The following is a 15,254-nucleotide window of genomic DNA, read 5'->3' as shown; positions in this document are numbered from 1 at the left end:
CTTACACACACACATACTCACACATACATACACACTCTCTCTCTCTTACACACACACATACCGGTACTCACACATACATACACACTTTCTCTCTCTTTCTCTCTCTCTCTCTTGCACATACACACACACTCACACATACACACGCTCTCTCTCTCTCGCTCTGGCACACACACACTCACTCACATTCATACACACACTCTCTCTCGCTCACACACATTCACTCACACATAGATACACACTCTCTCTCTCTCTCACACACACACACACACTCACTCACACATACAACATATACACACACTCTCTCTCTCTCTCACACACACGCTCACACTAACACACACACACACATGCAGAGAAACATACATCCACGTCAAAAAACTACTTATGTACTTTACATGCTTTACGTGCATATGCAACGTACACACACACACACACACACACACACACACACACACACACACACACGTGCACAAACTCACTCAGACACCGTGTGTGAACATCTTATGTGGCGGGAACATTTAGAACAGTGCTTCTACTAGTCATGAATTTTTCAAATTTAATTTGTCTCTCCCTCTCTCCTTTACCAACCCCCTCTCTTTCTCTCTCTCTCTCTCTCTCTCTCTGTCCATTACCCCATCCTCTTTTTGTCCCTATCCTCTTTCCTCTCCTCTCCGTTCCTGTTCTGCCTCTCTCTCTCTCCTTCCTCAGTGACAGCAGTGGAGAGATCCTCAACAACAACTGTGTGATGGAGTACCACCAGACCACGGGCACCCTCAGTGCACACTTCCGAAACATGGTGAGCCCGCCTTTCAAGCGGCACAAAGCACTTCAGCACTTTGATTGGCGGCATCATTTATGAAAGGGGGGGGGGGGGGGGGGGGGGGGGGGGGGGGGGGTGAGGGTGTTGAGGGTGAGGCAGCGAGGTGTGTCAACAACCACTGACAAAACATTATCTGCTCATCTCAAGGCGTAATTGTCGTGTAGGAGGTGAACAGCATGGTCAATATAATACACTCAATTTAATGTAATATAGTAGAAATAAGTGCCCGCTGTCAAGGCAATGTCAATAGTCTGTGAAGAGTCGTCTATAGGCTTTCAGGGATGAGATCAGAAGGGCAAAGCCAAGCATGAGCTCCGTATTCAGAAAGAGTTCAGTGCTGTCAGGGTTTCCAGCAGTCATAAGGATGGATTTATCAATTATCCGATTTATCAATTTATCTTTAAAAAAAATGTCTCTCTCCCATTCATTGCCTGGCCCTCTCTGACCCCTGGTGTTCTCTCCTTCCCGTAGTCCCTGAAGCGGATCAAGCGCTCGGACCGCCGGGGCGCGGAGTCGGTGACGGAGGAAAAGTTCACCATCCTCTTCGAGTCGCAATTCAGCGTGGGCAGCAACGAGCTGGTCTTTCAGGTCAAGGTGAGGCAGCACTCGAGGAGGAGGAGGAGGAGGAGGAGGGCTGAAGGTGGAGGTGGGGGTGGAGAAGCTCTCCTGGGCTCTGATTGGTTTGTACTTACAGTTGCAATACTCAGGTTTCTGTAAAAAGCCCGTGGAGTTTTTGCTTTGTTGTTGTTTTTTTTCTCCTTTTCTCAGTCAGGGCTCCATGAGTACCTTGACCACTTACTAAAGTGTTTTGTTTGGGTCTGAAGTGAATGAGCTACAGTGCAATGGGCGCAGGCAATTTATCAGTGCAATGGGAGTGCTTTGTGGATGTTGAACCCCAGGCCATGACATTGTCCGCTCTGCTGTACCCACTGAGCTCTAGAAATGGAAGTAATAGCGCAGTGAGAACAGGAAGTAATGGAGCGGTTAGAGGGACGCTTCACACATTTTCATCTTTTGAAAATGGACAGGGAGATTGACCCGTGTTTTTTTTGTGTGGTTGCTTTTCCTTTCTTTTCTAAATTTTTCTTTTCTTGCCTCCCCCCTGCAGACTCTCTCCCTCCCCGTGGTGGTCATTGTTCACGGTAGCCAGGACAACAACGCCACGGCTACAGTCCTGTGGGACAACGCTTTCGCTGAGTCTGTGAGTTTGGTGCTTTGGTCGGTTAGCAGCTTTTTGTGCGTCTGGTGACCTTTGAACTTTATTGCTTAATAAACAGATCATGATGAGTACAGTAGTGATGGACAGTAATTAACAGAAGCAACTACTAACTTTCATACTCACTTTCATACACTGTCAGCTAATGGATCTAAATTCCTTAGTGAAGGACAAAATAATCTCTGGGTGTATATGTTTACTCTAGGGCTAGGCCAACATAAAGTGAGCTTGTCTACACCCCTGCATGTTAAAATGACTTACACCTAAAGTCGGTATATTTCTGAAAGGGCACTGATCATGTGCAGTATAAAACTCATCAGACGGATACTGTTTGAAATATTGTGCAGTTCAAAATATTGTGGTACCCTGTCAGAATTATTATATTTTTATTGACCAGGCAAACAAAACAAAAATCAAATGTCAGGGTATTCCTTTTTAGCCATTCAAGGTTGAACCCAGGTTGAACCATTGCTGAACAACATCTCTGAATGGATCGCGGAATGAATTGACTTTTCATTGGGTAGCTGTTAGAAGTTAGAAGTAGAGAGTTGTATTTGAATCAAAGCATTTGATATTTTTTTTTTTTTAGCATTTGAAGCGTGTATGTGTTCAACTTGCATCTTCTGCAGAGCACCTCACTGTGTCACCTCCACATAAGATTGGCAAAATGATGTCAGGGAGACGCGAACAGTCATGAACAGTCATGAACAGTCATGAACAGTCGTGAACAGACAGCGAGTGAACATGGCACGAGCCTCCTCAGTGGGAGGAGAGTGCATACATACCACAGTGCCCCGGTCGCTTGCTCTCTTCCTCTGATCGCCCTGAGTGTCTGACTGACATCAGAGTCTCTTTTGATTCGTGATGACGTAATGCTTCCCACTGACCATCATTTTGCCTAAACAAAATCTGGAGAGTTTTTTTGTTATCTGAACCTGTAATTTTCAATTACTCAATTACTACAATTACCTGCAATTTAAAGAATTTTCTTTTCAGTGCCTGAAAAAAGACAAACATAAGACAATATTAAGTGTGCCTGATACGGGTTTCAAAGTGGCTTTTAGGGCTGTCAAATTCTTCCACAGTGGCACTCAAGCTATTATGTAAAGGTATTTAAAAATGTGATCATTCAAATCTAAGATTCCTCCTTTATATACGCAAAATTAGTTTTAACCCTGGAGTAGAAGTCTAGTGGTAGAATCAGACTAGTTGCTGTGAGCCAGTACCGTAACGGAAACACGTGAGGCCCCCCCGCAGAAAAACCCTGAGAGCCCCCCCCCCCCCATATAGGCAAGATATCAAAACTCAAGCTCCCTATTTGCCGCGGGCGCGCCAGTCTGTGACCTTCTGACCTATGTCGTAACGTCACTAACCTAGCTAACAAAGAAAGCACAATTAAATATATTTCACTTTATTTCTATATCAACTCTGGAAACACAGACAAGACATTAAGACCATAGTGTGCATCCCATGTAATCTCTACGGGTCTGCTGTGAGCCAACTACTGTTCTGCTCCCGTCTCTTTTCTCTCTCAGGGAAGGGTGCCCTTCATAGTGCCCGATAAGGTGCTGTGGTCGCAGCTGTGCGAGGCTCTGAACATGAAGTACAAGGCGGAGGTGCAAAGCACCCGGGGCCTGTCGGAGGAGAACCTGGTCTTCCTGGCCCAGAAGGCCTTCAGCAGCTCCAGCAGCAGCGCTGAGGACTACCGCAGCATCACCATGACCTGGTCCCAGTTCAACAGGGTAAGACTTTTCTCCGGCCACCACCAGTCCTATGGAACATTGCACCATGTGGACGTCATTGTCCACCTGTCCATTGTGGGAATGCAGCGGTCACCGAGGTTCGGTGACGAGAGGGTGGTGGGTTAGGGGTTGGATTGTGGGCTGTAGATTAGTGGGGTAATGAGTGGACGGCGATAATCAGAGGTTTCCAAGGGTCAGTCCAATAAGCACCTCCTCATGCGTCATGTTGAAGTGTCCTCGACCATTATTACTGAATCCCCCAAACAATGGCCAATTAGCTGGCCTTTGTGGTGCATTTGTAGAGATTACGCATGTATTTAGTAGTAAACAGCCCACACACTCTCACTCCACAAGAGCACAAGTAATCACACACGTTCACAGAGCAGCAGGTATGCGCTGACTCAAACTACAGGCCTACACTCCCGTGGGCGTACCACGAGACCCAGCGCATAAGACTGCGGGCGCAGGACTCATTGTGATTGCGGAGTGCGGAGTGCAGATGGGGAGAAACTGATGCGTGTTGTGGGAGCGGGAGACTGCCGCAAAATGAAAATATATGTATAAAATGAAATGAAATAAATGTTTTGTTCTGAAAGTATAGGATGTTATTTATTCAAGAAACAACCCATGTTTTACACAAACAGGCGCAAGATTGGTGTTTTTTTTTACGCGTGGCACATTTTCACATGAGCTGGAAGGAGGGGAACTGGAAAACTTGCACGGCCCTATAACCAGGGATGCAAACAGCGCGCTTTTCGGCGCCTCTCGCTTTTTTCACAGCAGTTTGGGTGACTTGTGTGAATCGTGCAGATCCGAAGAGTTTTTTTTAAGGGGGGGGGGGGGGGGGGTCTGATCATAATTTTATCAACAATAATTCTGGATTGCCTCCACCAAACAAGTAAATAAGAAATAAGCAAATCAGCAGCGATTATTTCCAAAACCCTCGAAAGCTGTTGCAATGGAGATTTAACGTTACTTTATGTTTAAAGATAAGGTAGCAGATAGTTTTGAAGAATGGGTTACTTGAAATTGGACGACTTTAAATTAATATATGAAATTAAACAACATAAACACCTATACAGATAAAATAAATCAACAAGGATAGCAAAACTGATTGATAAGCATAGAATGAGAACGGCAGAAAGGCAGGCAGGACGACGAGACAGATCAGTGACAGGCTGGTTTTTTTTTCGTTATATGTGAAGGCTGAGATATTTATAACATTTTATTCAGTCTAACCCCTGGTCCTTTTGTAATACCAACAGGTGCACTTCGTTGTGGATAAGTAAAGCCTATGTACTGTTCTCACTACGTGTTTAGCATAACATAGCATAACTATGTTTCTAGATAACAGCTGTTGCCATTCCCACGAGACGAACATTTGAATGATGTCAAAGTAAAAGTCCAATACTATACTGTGTTTGTTTCCATAACAACAATACAAGCAATATACATTTGCTGACCTGAATAAGACATTTTTGTAGTCCCATTAATCTTTTGTTTGGCATGTTGGTGAGGTTATTTAGAGGACCATTTCTCAATGGTTTTGTTCCTTAATGAATGTTTGTTTATTAATAACTTATTTTTCAACAAATAACTCAATTATAATTACAAAATGGGAAATTCTCAACTCTATCGCAACTTCCACTTGCTCCCGCAACTGCATCGCAACAAACACCTAAACAATACTGCAACTTTTTGGAAAAGCTCCCGCAAAATCAGGAATTTTAGGCCGAAACTATCACAAAAAAGGCCCGCAAAATCCTGGGGGGACTGCATTGTGAAGTGGTGGGCCGGAGGCAAAGCAGAAGAAGCAGGCGGAGTATGGCTGCAGTGCTACATGTGAAAGTGTCGAGAAGGCCAAGACTACTGCTCTGGCCAAAGAGAGGCAGACACGTCTCAAACATGAATGCAGCCAGACTGAAGGCCCTGTATACGTTGCAGGAGGTGGCCAGGAAGAAGAGGAAGAAGAATTTTCTGAATTTCATTTTACTCTATGTGCCTATAGGGGTGGGCCGGGGATGCCGGGGGGTTGGTGGCAATGTATATGGATATTTTCCGCGGGGCGAGGGCTTCAATTACCTCTCTCTTTTTTTGACCATACATGTGTTTGCATCCCTGTATAACTCTAACAAAAACACACACACACACTCAACACTCACACATATATTTTTATCTTATGGAAGCTTCATGTGTTAATAGACGCCAGTTTGAGACGTTTTATTCTGGCAACAGCTGAATTTGTGCTCTTCCCGAGGACATCATGATCTAGATGAAAACATTGCGTGCAGAGAGGGAGAGACAGAGGGGGGGAGGGGTGGTGATAGAGAAAGAGAGAAAGAGAGAGAGAGAGAGAGAGAGAGAGAGAGATGTTACGGACAGATCTCTCGAGCTGGACAGTGCCTAATGTATTTAGTTCCAGGCACCGTGATTCCTGTTAAAGTCAGCCAATTAAATCAAAGGGAGCCAGCGCATGTGCTGTATTTGCCCTTTGATTAACTGGTCATGGCTGGATCCCATCAACAGGAAAAATATCAGCCTGCAGATTAAACTGTCATGCTTGAGATTCAAAAACAGGAATAAACGTCCTCATCTGTCCAGTTAGGCCTCATTTCAGCACATCCTTTATATTCTGGTGCCTCAAGGGGTTGATTGGTCGCCCCTTTCAGCGGACGCATTTAATACATGGTCTCGTTAGATATGTACTTTTTGTTTTGTTTATCTGTTTTCCGAGCTTGTCGGCTTGGGACAGAATTAGCCTTAACAACAAGGCTAATGTGTATTCAGTGGTTATTGACATGAGAGAGAGGGACTTTGGGTCTTCCTGTGACCAGCAAATAATGAGGTTATCAGGGTAAATTTTTTTAGAATGTGTATTTGCTTTGTCGTCTTGTCTGTAAAGCAGACATTATTTAACATGCCCCCAGCAGTTTTGGCTCTTTATTACACCCTCACACACACACACACACACACACACACACACACACACACTACATACATGTGTAAGCACAAACGGGTTAATATTTTTTTATTTTTAACTTTTTTTATATTATATGTATTTATTTTAACTGTCTACATACTAATGTTGTGCTCAATTAGAGTCCCGAAACGCAGGATTCATTACATCTACCCTATCTAATTCATCACAGCATGCATATCCACCTCTTCATGGACCATGGCTTGACCTCGGCACGTGTCCTGCCATCCCACCTCCTCTCCAGTCGCCTCCTGTCTTCCTTCCCTTTGGGGAATACGTGCAGGGGGGTGGCGGGTTATCTTTTGCTCGGCCTCGTTTCACAATCCCTGCCTGTGCAGCCATTTTATGCCTGCTGTCCTACAAGGCGCTACAGGTCCCCGGCCAGAGGCCTTGCCCCACATGCTTCGTCTGTTTGCTCATGCTGTAGATTCTGAAACTTCACTCGTTAAGGTGCTTCATGAGACTAGCGTGGGGTTTTGTTGTGTTGTGTGGTGTCTATATCATTAATGCTACATGCTAAAATGTCGTAAGCTCCTCACTCATCCCAGGTTCAGATATCTTCTCAAAGCTTTCGTTTCAAAGGCCCTCGCAAATTGTGGCTTTAGGTGAATTTATGAATTAAGAAAAAAAAATCAAATGTGGTAATGTTTGAGCATGATGTTTTATCTCTTTGCCTTCAGGAAAGTCTGCAAATGAGAAACTTTACCTTCTGGCAGTGGTTCGATGGCGTCATGGAACTCACTAAGAAACATCTGAAGCCACATTGGAATGACGGGTAACAGAATTCTCTCCACTGCTCTCTGTGGTTATGTGTGCATGCTGGATTTGTTGTGGCTTTATTATGAAAAATAATTATAATAAAAGAAAAAAGCAATGTTTGGCTTAGCATGTGCATCAATGTTTCTTTTTGAGTGCTCTTGGACACTTAGAGTAGTATAGCTCTTAAGCTCTTTTGCCATGGAAACAGGATCTTGTAGCTATGTATTCACCTATAGGAAAGAATAAAAAGCATTAGTGGCTGGGTTGCCAGATGTTGTCCAGCATCTGAAGTGCATACAACGTTCACACAAACACATCATCAAAAAAGCCAGACTTCGCTGTAGGCATATTTACAGTATGCCCCTAAACATCCCTGCCTTATGATGTCTCTTTTGTATATTAAACAGTGTACACTGTGTTTTCCTATGTGCATTTATTGTTTATGTATGTGCACATGTTCCTACGGATGCATGTGTGTGTGTGTGTGTGTTTGTAATGATGTGTATCAACCTTCTCTGGTGTCTGTGTCTGTGTGCATGTGCATCTTTGTTGTGTGTGTTTGTGTGTGTGTGTGTCTGTGTGTGTGTCTATGTGCTGATGTTTCCCTGTGTTTGTCCAACAGTGCGATCCTTGGCTTTGTGAACAAACACCAGGCTCAGGACATGCTGATGTCCAAACCCAACGGCACCTTCCTGCTGCGATTCAGTGACTCAGAGATTGGTGGCATCACCATCGCCTGGGTGGCCGAGAACCCCAACAAAGCAGGTGACAGTCACCCACACACACATGTACACACAGACACACACACGTACACACACAGACACACACGTACACACACACACACACACACAGAGTCACACACACACACACACACACACACACACACACACACACACACACACACACACACACACACACACACACACACACACACACACACACACACACACACACACACACACATTCACCTACTCACAACCAGACCTGCACTGTTCTGTTTGTCTGTTAGGAGAGCGTATGGTGTGGAATCTCATGCCCTACACAACCAAAGACTTCTCCATCCGTTCGCTGGCAGACCGAATCAGTGACCTGAACCATCTGCTCTACCTCTACCCGGACCGGCCCAAGGATGAGGTCTTCTCGAAATACTACACCCCACCTCTCTGTAAGCAACCATTTTTCCATCCATCATATCTTAAATGAAATGTGTACTGCTAATGCAAGAGCTGTGCAGATAGATGAGAGTCCAGCAGTGTTCTTAACCAGTACAGTCAAAATGAAAGATATTCATTTGAAATAAATTGTATCTCTCTCTCGTTCTCTCTCTCTCTCCCTCCCTCTCTCTCTCTCTCTCTCTCTCTCTCTCTCTCTCTCTCTCTCTCCCCCCTCCCTCCCTCCCTCTCTCTCTCTCTCTCTCTCTCTCTCTATACTCTGCAGCCAAAGCGGTGGACGGCTACGTCAAACCTCAAATCAAACAAGTTGTACCAGAGTAAGTTTGTGCGCTCCTCCCCGTCATCGCTTCCAGGAGTGAATGCTGATCAGTCATTAAGTCCACCTCCGCCGCCTCTCCTCGGCATACGAGTAGCTTCATTAGCAAGCATCACCATTAGCTTATTAGCCTCGCCAGCGGGGTTGGAGAGGGTCCACCGAACCTGAAGCTTAATGGTCACCACGGGGACATCCTCCTACTCAGCTGCATTTCCCTCTGTTGACTTTGGCAGCATAGTTAGCGTAATAAGCTTAAGCAATTAGTGAGGGCGCATCGATGCCATGTTAGATACAAGTAAGAGAACGTAACTGCACCCCTGGCCCAAAGTGACTCAATATCTCATTGTCTTTGGGAACATCGTGTTCAAGCAGGGATAGCATCAGTAGTGGATTCACTCTTGGTACATGCTAGCCAATAAGGCCCTCAACCTGCTCTCAGCCCTGGATTGGTTACTCCTAAAAGTGGGAATGTGAAGTCCTGGCCAGGTGAAGGGTTGTTGCTGTGTGGCAGAAAGCTGGCTGCTCAGTGTTGATGTTATCTGTTGTTTTTTTGGGGGGATATAGTATATGAATGTATGGATATACTGTATATGAATGTATGGATGCTCATGTATGTCCCTTTGTGTTTTTGTGTTTGTTTAGATTCACAACAGCAAACGCTGACCCTGCGGTGAACCCAACCTACATGGATCATGCAGCATCGCCTGCTGTTAATCATCCACACAACTATGGCCTCTACCCACCCATGTGAGTATATAGCAATCCACTAGCGGCTAAATTAACATGGTCACAATGTTTTCAAAAATCAGTTCATGTTTGTGCACGCACGCATTGATTCATACCTGAACAGGCTGCAGTTCAACTGAACAGTACTGTTACAGTGAAGTTGTCTACTTTTTCACAACAATTTCCTGCCCTTTTATCAACTAGCAGGGGGTGCACCTTTGTGCACCTTAATGACTGTTCAGTTGCTAATGTGACAGTGATTCAGCCCACAGCCGTGAGTTGATTGACACTCCCATTACCAAATCAGTGATATATCCTGACGCCTGTTACCTCGGTTACAATCGAGCTGGAACAAGGCACAGGCTTATTTGGCGTCAAGCCTTTTAATATGATGCACATCACAACTAGGCAGGAATAATAGATACTGAAAGGGGAAAGTCGAGGGAAGTCTAGTTTCTACATGACACAAATACGCTAACTAACAAGGGGACCAACACACAGGCATTTGAACATCACACACGGAGTAAAAATGATAACAGTAATACGCACTAACATTAACACAAAAAGGGAAACAGCATAATAGAACACATACATAGAACAGAATTCTGGGAACTATCTACATCATGCAAACAGAAGCTGTGCCTTAGACATTATGTGACAGTCTGAGAGTGTAGTATCAGTTGGCCAGTTAGAAGGCCTGGATACTTTTACCTTTGACCAGCATATGGGCATATGCCCACCCTATAGTTGAGGATTTGTGTATGTGTGAGTGTTTACCTGTGTGTTTGTGTGTTTCTTTGTCAGTGTTTGCTGTTGTGAATCTAAACAAACACAAGACCCAACTCTTCAGAGAGCACCTAATTTCCTAACTTGCACTTCCTCTCCCTTCCTCTACGTCTTCTTATCCTTCCTCTAATGCTATCTCCTCTAACTAATACTTTACTCGCACATGCAGTAGTTACATTCCTGCACTTTTTTTATTTATTATGTAAAGTAGTATTTATTCTTACACTAGGTCTCTATTGCTCGTAGCTTGATTGTTCTCTCCTTTGTACGTCGCTTTGGATAAAAGCGTCTGCTAAGTAACTAAAAGTAAATGTAAATATAATGTGTAAACCCCTGCTCTCTTTCCCTCTCCCCCTCCACCAGGAGTGACCCCATGCTAGACACTGATGGCGACTTCGACTTGGACGACACCATGGATGTGGCGCGGCACGTGGAGGAGCTGCTGCGCCGACCGATGGAGAGCCAATGGAGCGGCCAGCAGTCCTGACAGCTGACCTTTCGACCTCTTACCTCAGCCCTCACTGCGGCCCTCACTGCGTCACCCAAGATCGTCTCATGCTGCCGTCCTCTCCCCTGTGTCTTCAATGTGAAATATTGATAATAGTTGTGAAATTTTATATTTTGTTTCTTGTCCTTTTTTTTCTCAGCATGCTCGCTGCCTGCGTCTTTTTGATTTCCCCCAGATATAAATAATTAAGACATAATGCGAAATACAGTACAATGCCAACAGTAATGCAAATGACATTCATTGGCTATGTGATAGTGACAAGAGAAATCCAAATGAGCACATGCATGTTTTTATTTTGTATTACTGTCAATGACTGAAATATCTACGATAGTGCATTCAGCGTTCAGAAATGTACCTGTTTTGTTTTGTATTTTTTTTTTCCTAATCTAAGATGTACTTCATTCATAATAGTCGCTGTCTTTTGACAAGGTCTTGTGAAGGATAGCCGCAGACCTGCTTTGAGTGTCTATGACAATGTCTGTGCTTGTCTCTATACACACACACACACACACACACACACACACACACACACATTCTCAGTCTGTCCTCAATCCGCCTCTCCTTCTCTATCCTTTTCGTCACTGTGTTGTCTGTGTGCTTCTGTTTACTCAGTGTAGCTCAAATATTACATGATGTCTGTGCTAGAGTCGCCATCTCCAGTTCAAGCCCACCTCTCTTTACACCTTTTATCTTTGCGACTGGACCTTGTGGCCCTTTCTGCTTGCTGCAGTAACTGTGACTGGGTGAGCAGGTTAAGGCCTAGAGTAAGGAGTAGGGTAAAGAAACAGGTTGAGGATTATTCAGGTGTTCATTGTAACCCCTTTGGGAGTCTGGGATATCCCCAGCCATTTAGAAATTGAATTTTTTGGCAAATGCTTTTATCCAAAATGCATGTGGGTTGTAGTTGCACACAGCCACATCGGAAGTGTATGGACAAGTATACATTTGATTGCTTTGATAGCAATACAGTGTGCATCTGTAGCAGCTAAAAAAACAAAACAAAGATGAGTTGTAAAAACATTTCTGCACTATGCATCCATCCTAGCTGAACAGCTGAAAACCTGTGCTGAAGGGGCTCTGTAGGCACTGTGCTGAAGTAACCAGATAACATTAGAACATGCTAGAATATTCTATGGGGTGATGGTGAATGAAGATAACATTACAGCATGGTAGGACAGTGTAGCCTGTAGCGTGTAGCCTGCGTTGTGTAGACAACCACAGTGGACTCGAACTCGCAACCTCGGGCATGGGCATGCTAGCAATGAGGCTAAAACCCATGGATGCTAACATCTGTCGCGAGCACTTCTCTTAAGGTGCTGGGGAGTTCACTCACTGCACAACATTGTACCCGCTGGCTACCGTTCCACGTTCAGCCTCTTTTATCCTGTCACTCTCCCTCACTGACCACCTTCTCTCTCTCTCTCTCTCTCTCTCTCTCTCTGACCTCTCATGTTCTCAGTGAATGCAAGATTGCCCTGCATCTACACACGCACACATACACACACACACAAACACACACACACTCAGGAGGAAGTATTGGATGGATCTGTGAAAATAGTGAAAAAAGAATGAATTCTAAACATGCAAAGAAATGAATCTATCTTTGTACAGGTCAATGCTAACGTAATCTATTTTGTCTAACACTTTATTACACAAAGCTTGTAGTCGTGTCCTTTATCTCTGTCACCTGTGAACTGGCTTGCAAAGCCACCACTGTGTGTGTATGTGTCCTAGTACCCTTACAGGTTAAAACGTGTAGGGCTGTACTGAAAATGCCTGTGTCTGATCAAAGATAATCCTCACGTGAGCCTCTCTTGGTTTGAAGATTGGAAACACCTTGCGAATGAGTGAATGAGATTGTGCTACTGAACAAACGGTTCCCTGGTATTGATAGGGGTGTTTTTGTTGCACACAGGCAACATTAGCAAATGAACTCCAAAAGATTGCCCTTAAACGTCAACTCCAGTGTGTGTGACACAGCAGAGGTGTTCTCATGACTAAGCTGATATGAAAATTTGACAACCGTCCCCTATGTTCCCCCTATCCTCAGTCTGTCTTTGTTATTTCAAGTTAGTGTTATACTCTGTACTTCAAGGTTTTATTTTGAAGAGACAAAAAAAAATCCAAGATTGTCAAGTGATATGTCTTTTTTATTGCTCTCCCTTTCTTGTTTTTGTTTTTCTCTTGACTCTGACCTGTCTCGTTTTGCCTGTACCTTGTTTTCATGATGCTGTAGGTGGACACATTCTATGCGCGAGTGTGCAGATGTGTACTCCTGTGTGTATGTTTTGTCCTTGTGTGAATGTGTGTGTGTGTGTGTGTGTGTGTGTGTGTGTGAGTGTGCGCGTGTGTGCGTTTGTGATTCCTGTTTCATGTTTGTCCTATTTTGTGGTTTTTGGTTTTAGTGCTTGGATATGTCCAAGGAAAAAAAACAGCAATTCAAGTCAAATAAAGTTTTCTAAATAATTTCAGTGACAGAACTCCTGCTCCTAAGGAAATGTGTTGTGTTTGAATTTATCATCTGATGTCAGATCATCTCTTTCAGCATCAAAGATAGCAATTTAAACAATATTTTGTTAGTTTACTGTGCTGAATTGAACATTGTATATTTTTAAAGTTGCACACACGCACGTCATGAAAGCAGATCCAGACACTTTTAAATTAGACAGCTGAGCACTGCCACAGTCATGTGACCAAGTCCACTGAACTTGAAAGGCTTGTGATAACATACAGAATATTTCCAGGGGCTGTGGGCTGTGTTCTGTCCTCTCAGTTTCATGCCATGGTTGGATGCCTACTAGAACATTCCAAATAGTCTGATCCATTAGAAGGACAGAAGGATTACCTGCATACTAAACCCACTTATTGATAGATTACCTTCTAGAGCTGTGTCTCTTTCACCACAGGCTGAGGCACTCAGTTCTATTTGTGAGGACTTAGGATTTGTTGATGTTTGGAGAACAATTCACACTGTTGATAAAGCGTCTACTTTCTTTTCTGCACGGTCCACAGACAGCCCTGCCTTACTATGGGAAACTGCTAAAGCATATGCTAGGGGGTTGATTATTTATTTTTCAGCAAGTAAAAAAAGGCAAAAAAGAGAAAAGCAGAATCTGTTAATGGCTGAACTTAATGCTAAAGCAAATGCTTATGTCGAGTCCCCATCTCCCACTACTTTGACAGAAATATCTGCAATCAGAACAAACTTAGACAACCTTTTAACACAAGATGAGGAAGTCAAAGTAAAATTTATTAGACAAAAAATGTATGAACATGGGGATAAACCTGGGAAATACGAGTCACAAACCATTGCAGCCCTTTGCGATGATTGCGATAAATTACACCTTTAAGATATTCTATCATAATCTCTACAGTTCTGAACAGCCAAGTAATGCGTCTGTTCTGATTTGTTACGTTTTTTCACCAGCTGAACTTGCCCACTATACCATCAGAACATAAACTTGCTCTTTATTCACCCATTTCCAGAGAAGAGGTGGTTAATGCCATAGGAACTCTTCAGAATGGAAAAGCCCCTGAACCAGATGGATTCAGCAGTGAACTTTACAAAGAGTTTCTTAGGCATATTAGTAGACCCTTTAGTCAGCATGTTTAAAGATGCTTTCTCAAATAAAGAGTTACCCCAGCCCTGAGAGAAGCAAATATCTCTATCTGAAAAAGGGGAAATGTCCAGAGTCCTGTGCCTCTTATACGCCCATATCTCTTCTAAATGTAGACCGGAAGATCTTGGCAAAAATTCTTTACCCTATCCAAATGATCCCTGTTTTATTTTCAAATGGAGTCTTGAAATAACTAAATGGTTGGCTTAGTGCATTTATATGGAGCAAACGCAGACCAAAGCTAAAGATGACTACCTTACAACTGCCAAGCTCTGAAGGTGGATTAGACTAACCAAATTTGAGAAAGTACCAGCTTTGTGCTCATTTGCGATATATTTATGATTGGATCTTAAATGAGACCCTCTGTCTGGCTGGATGTGGAAACCTCCCTATCAAAATACTCACTGAAGGACCTGCTGTTTGTTAAGAGTTTTAAAACTGTTAGGTCATGCTGTGACAATATTGTTACTCTCAACACAATTAAGGCTTGGCGACTAACGCGTGGACTTGAGGGGAAGTCAAAACTAACATAATTTTTCACTCCTATTTTGAACAATCCCGATTTCCAACCAGGACTACTTGATGCTGGCTTCAGACAGTGGCGTTATTGTGGCATTT

The 15,254-nt window shown here is 43.7% G+C and overlaps 1 protein-coding gene across 3 annotated transcripts in view; it reads left to right on the top strand.

Annotated features, from left to right (window-relative positions):
* Positions 1–14,012, top strand: part of stat5a (signal transducer and activator of transcription 5a) — a 74,293-nt gene extending 60,281 nt beyond the window's left edge. For all 3 annotated transcript variants that reach the window (XM_031566769.1, XM_012816842.3, XM_042707395.1), the window contains 10 exons: positions 706–793; positions 1,289–1,411; positions 1,926–2,018; positions 3,569–3,775; positions 7,433–7,527; positions 8,134–8,276; positions 8,521–8,676; positions 8,949–9,000; positions 9,642–9,746; positions 10,875–14,012. In XM_031566769.1, coding sequence (XP_031422629.1) covers positions 706–793; positions 1,289–1,411; positions 1,926–2,018; positions 3,569–3,775; positions 7,433–7,527; positions 8,134–8,276; positions 8,521–8,676; positions 8,949–9,000; positions 9,642–9,746; positions 10,875–10,998 — 1,186 coding nt within the window. In that variant the 3' untranslated portion in view covers positions 10,999–14,012. The remainder of the gene's footprint in view (positions 1–705; positions 794–1,288; positions 1,412–1,925; positions 2,019–3,568; positions 3,776–7,432; positions 7,528–8,133; positions 8,277–8,520; positions 8,677–8,948; positions 9,001–9,641; positions 9,747–10,874) is intronic.
* Positions 14,013–15,254: the final 1,242 nt, after the last annotated feature.

This window comes from Clupea harengus, chromosome 1 (assembly GCF_900700415.2).
Source record: "Clupea harengus chromosome 1, Ch_v2.0.2, whole genome shotgun sequence".
Lineage (NCBI taxonomy): Eukaryota > Metazoa > Chordata > Actinopteri > Clupeiformes > Clupeidae > Clupea > Clupea harengus.
Note: the sequence above shows the minus strand (reverse complement) of the source record. Positions and strands in the feature narration are given on the sequence as shown.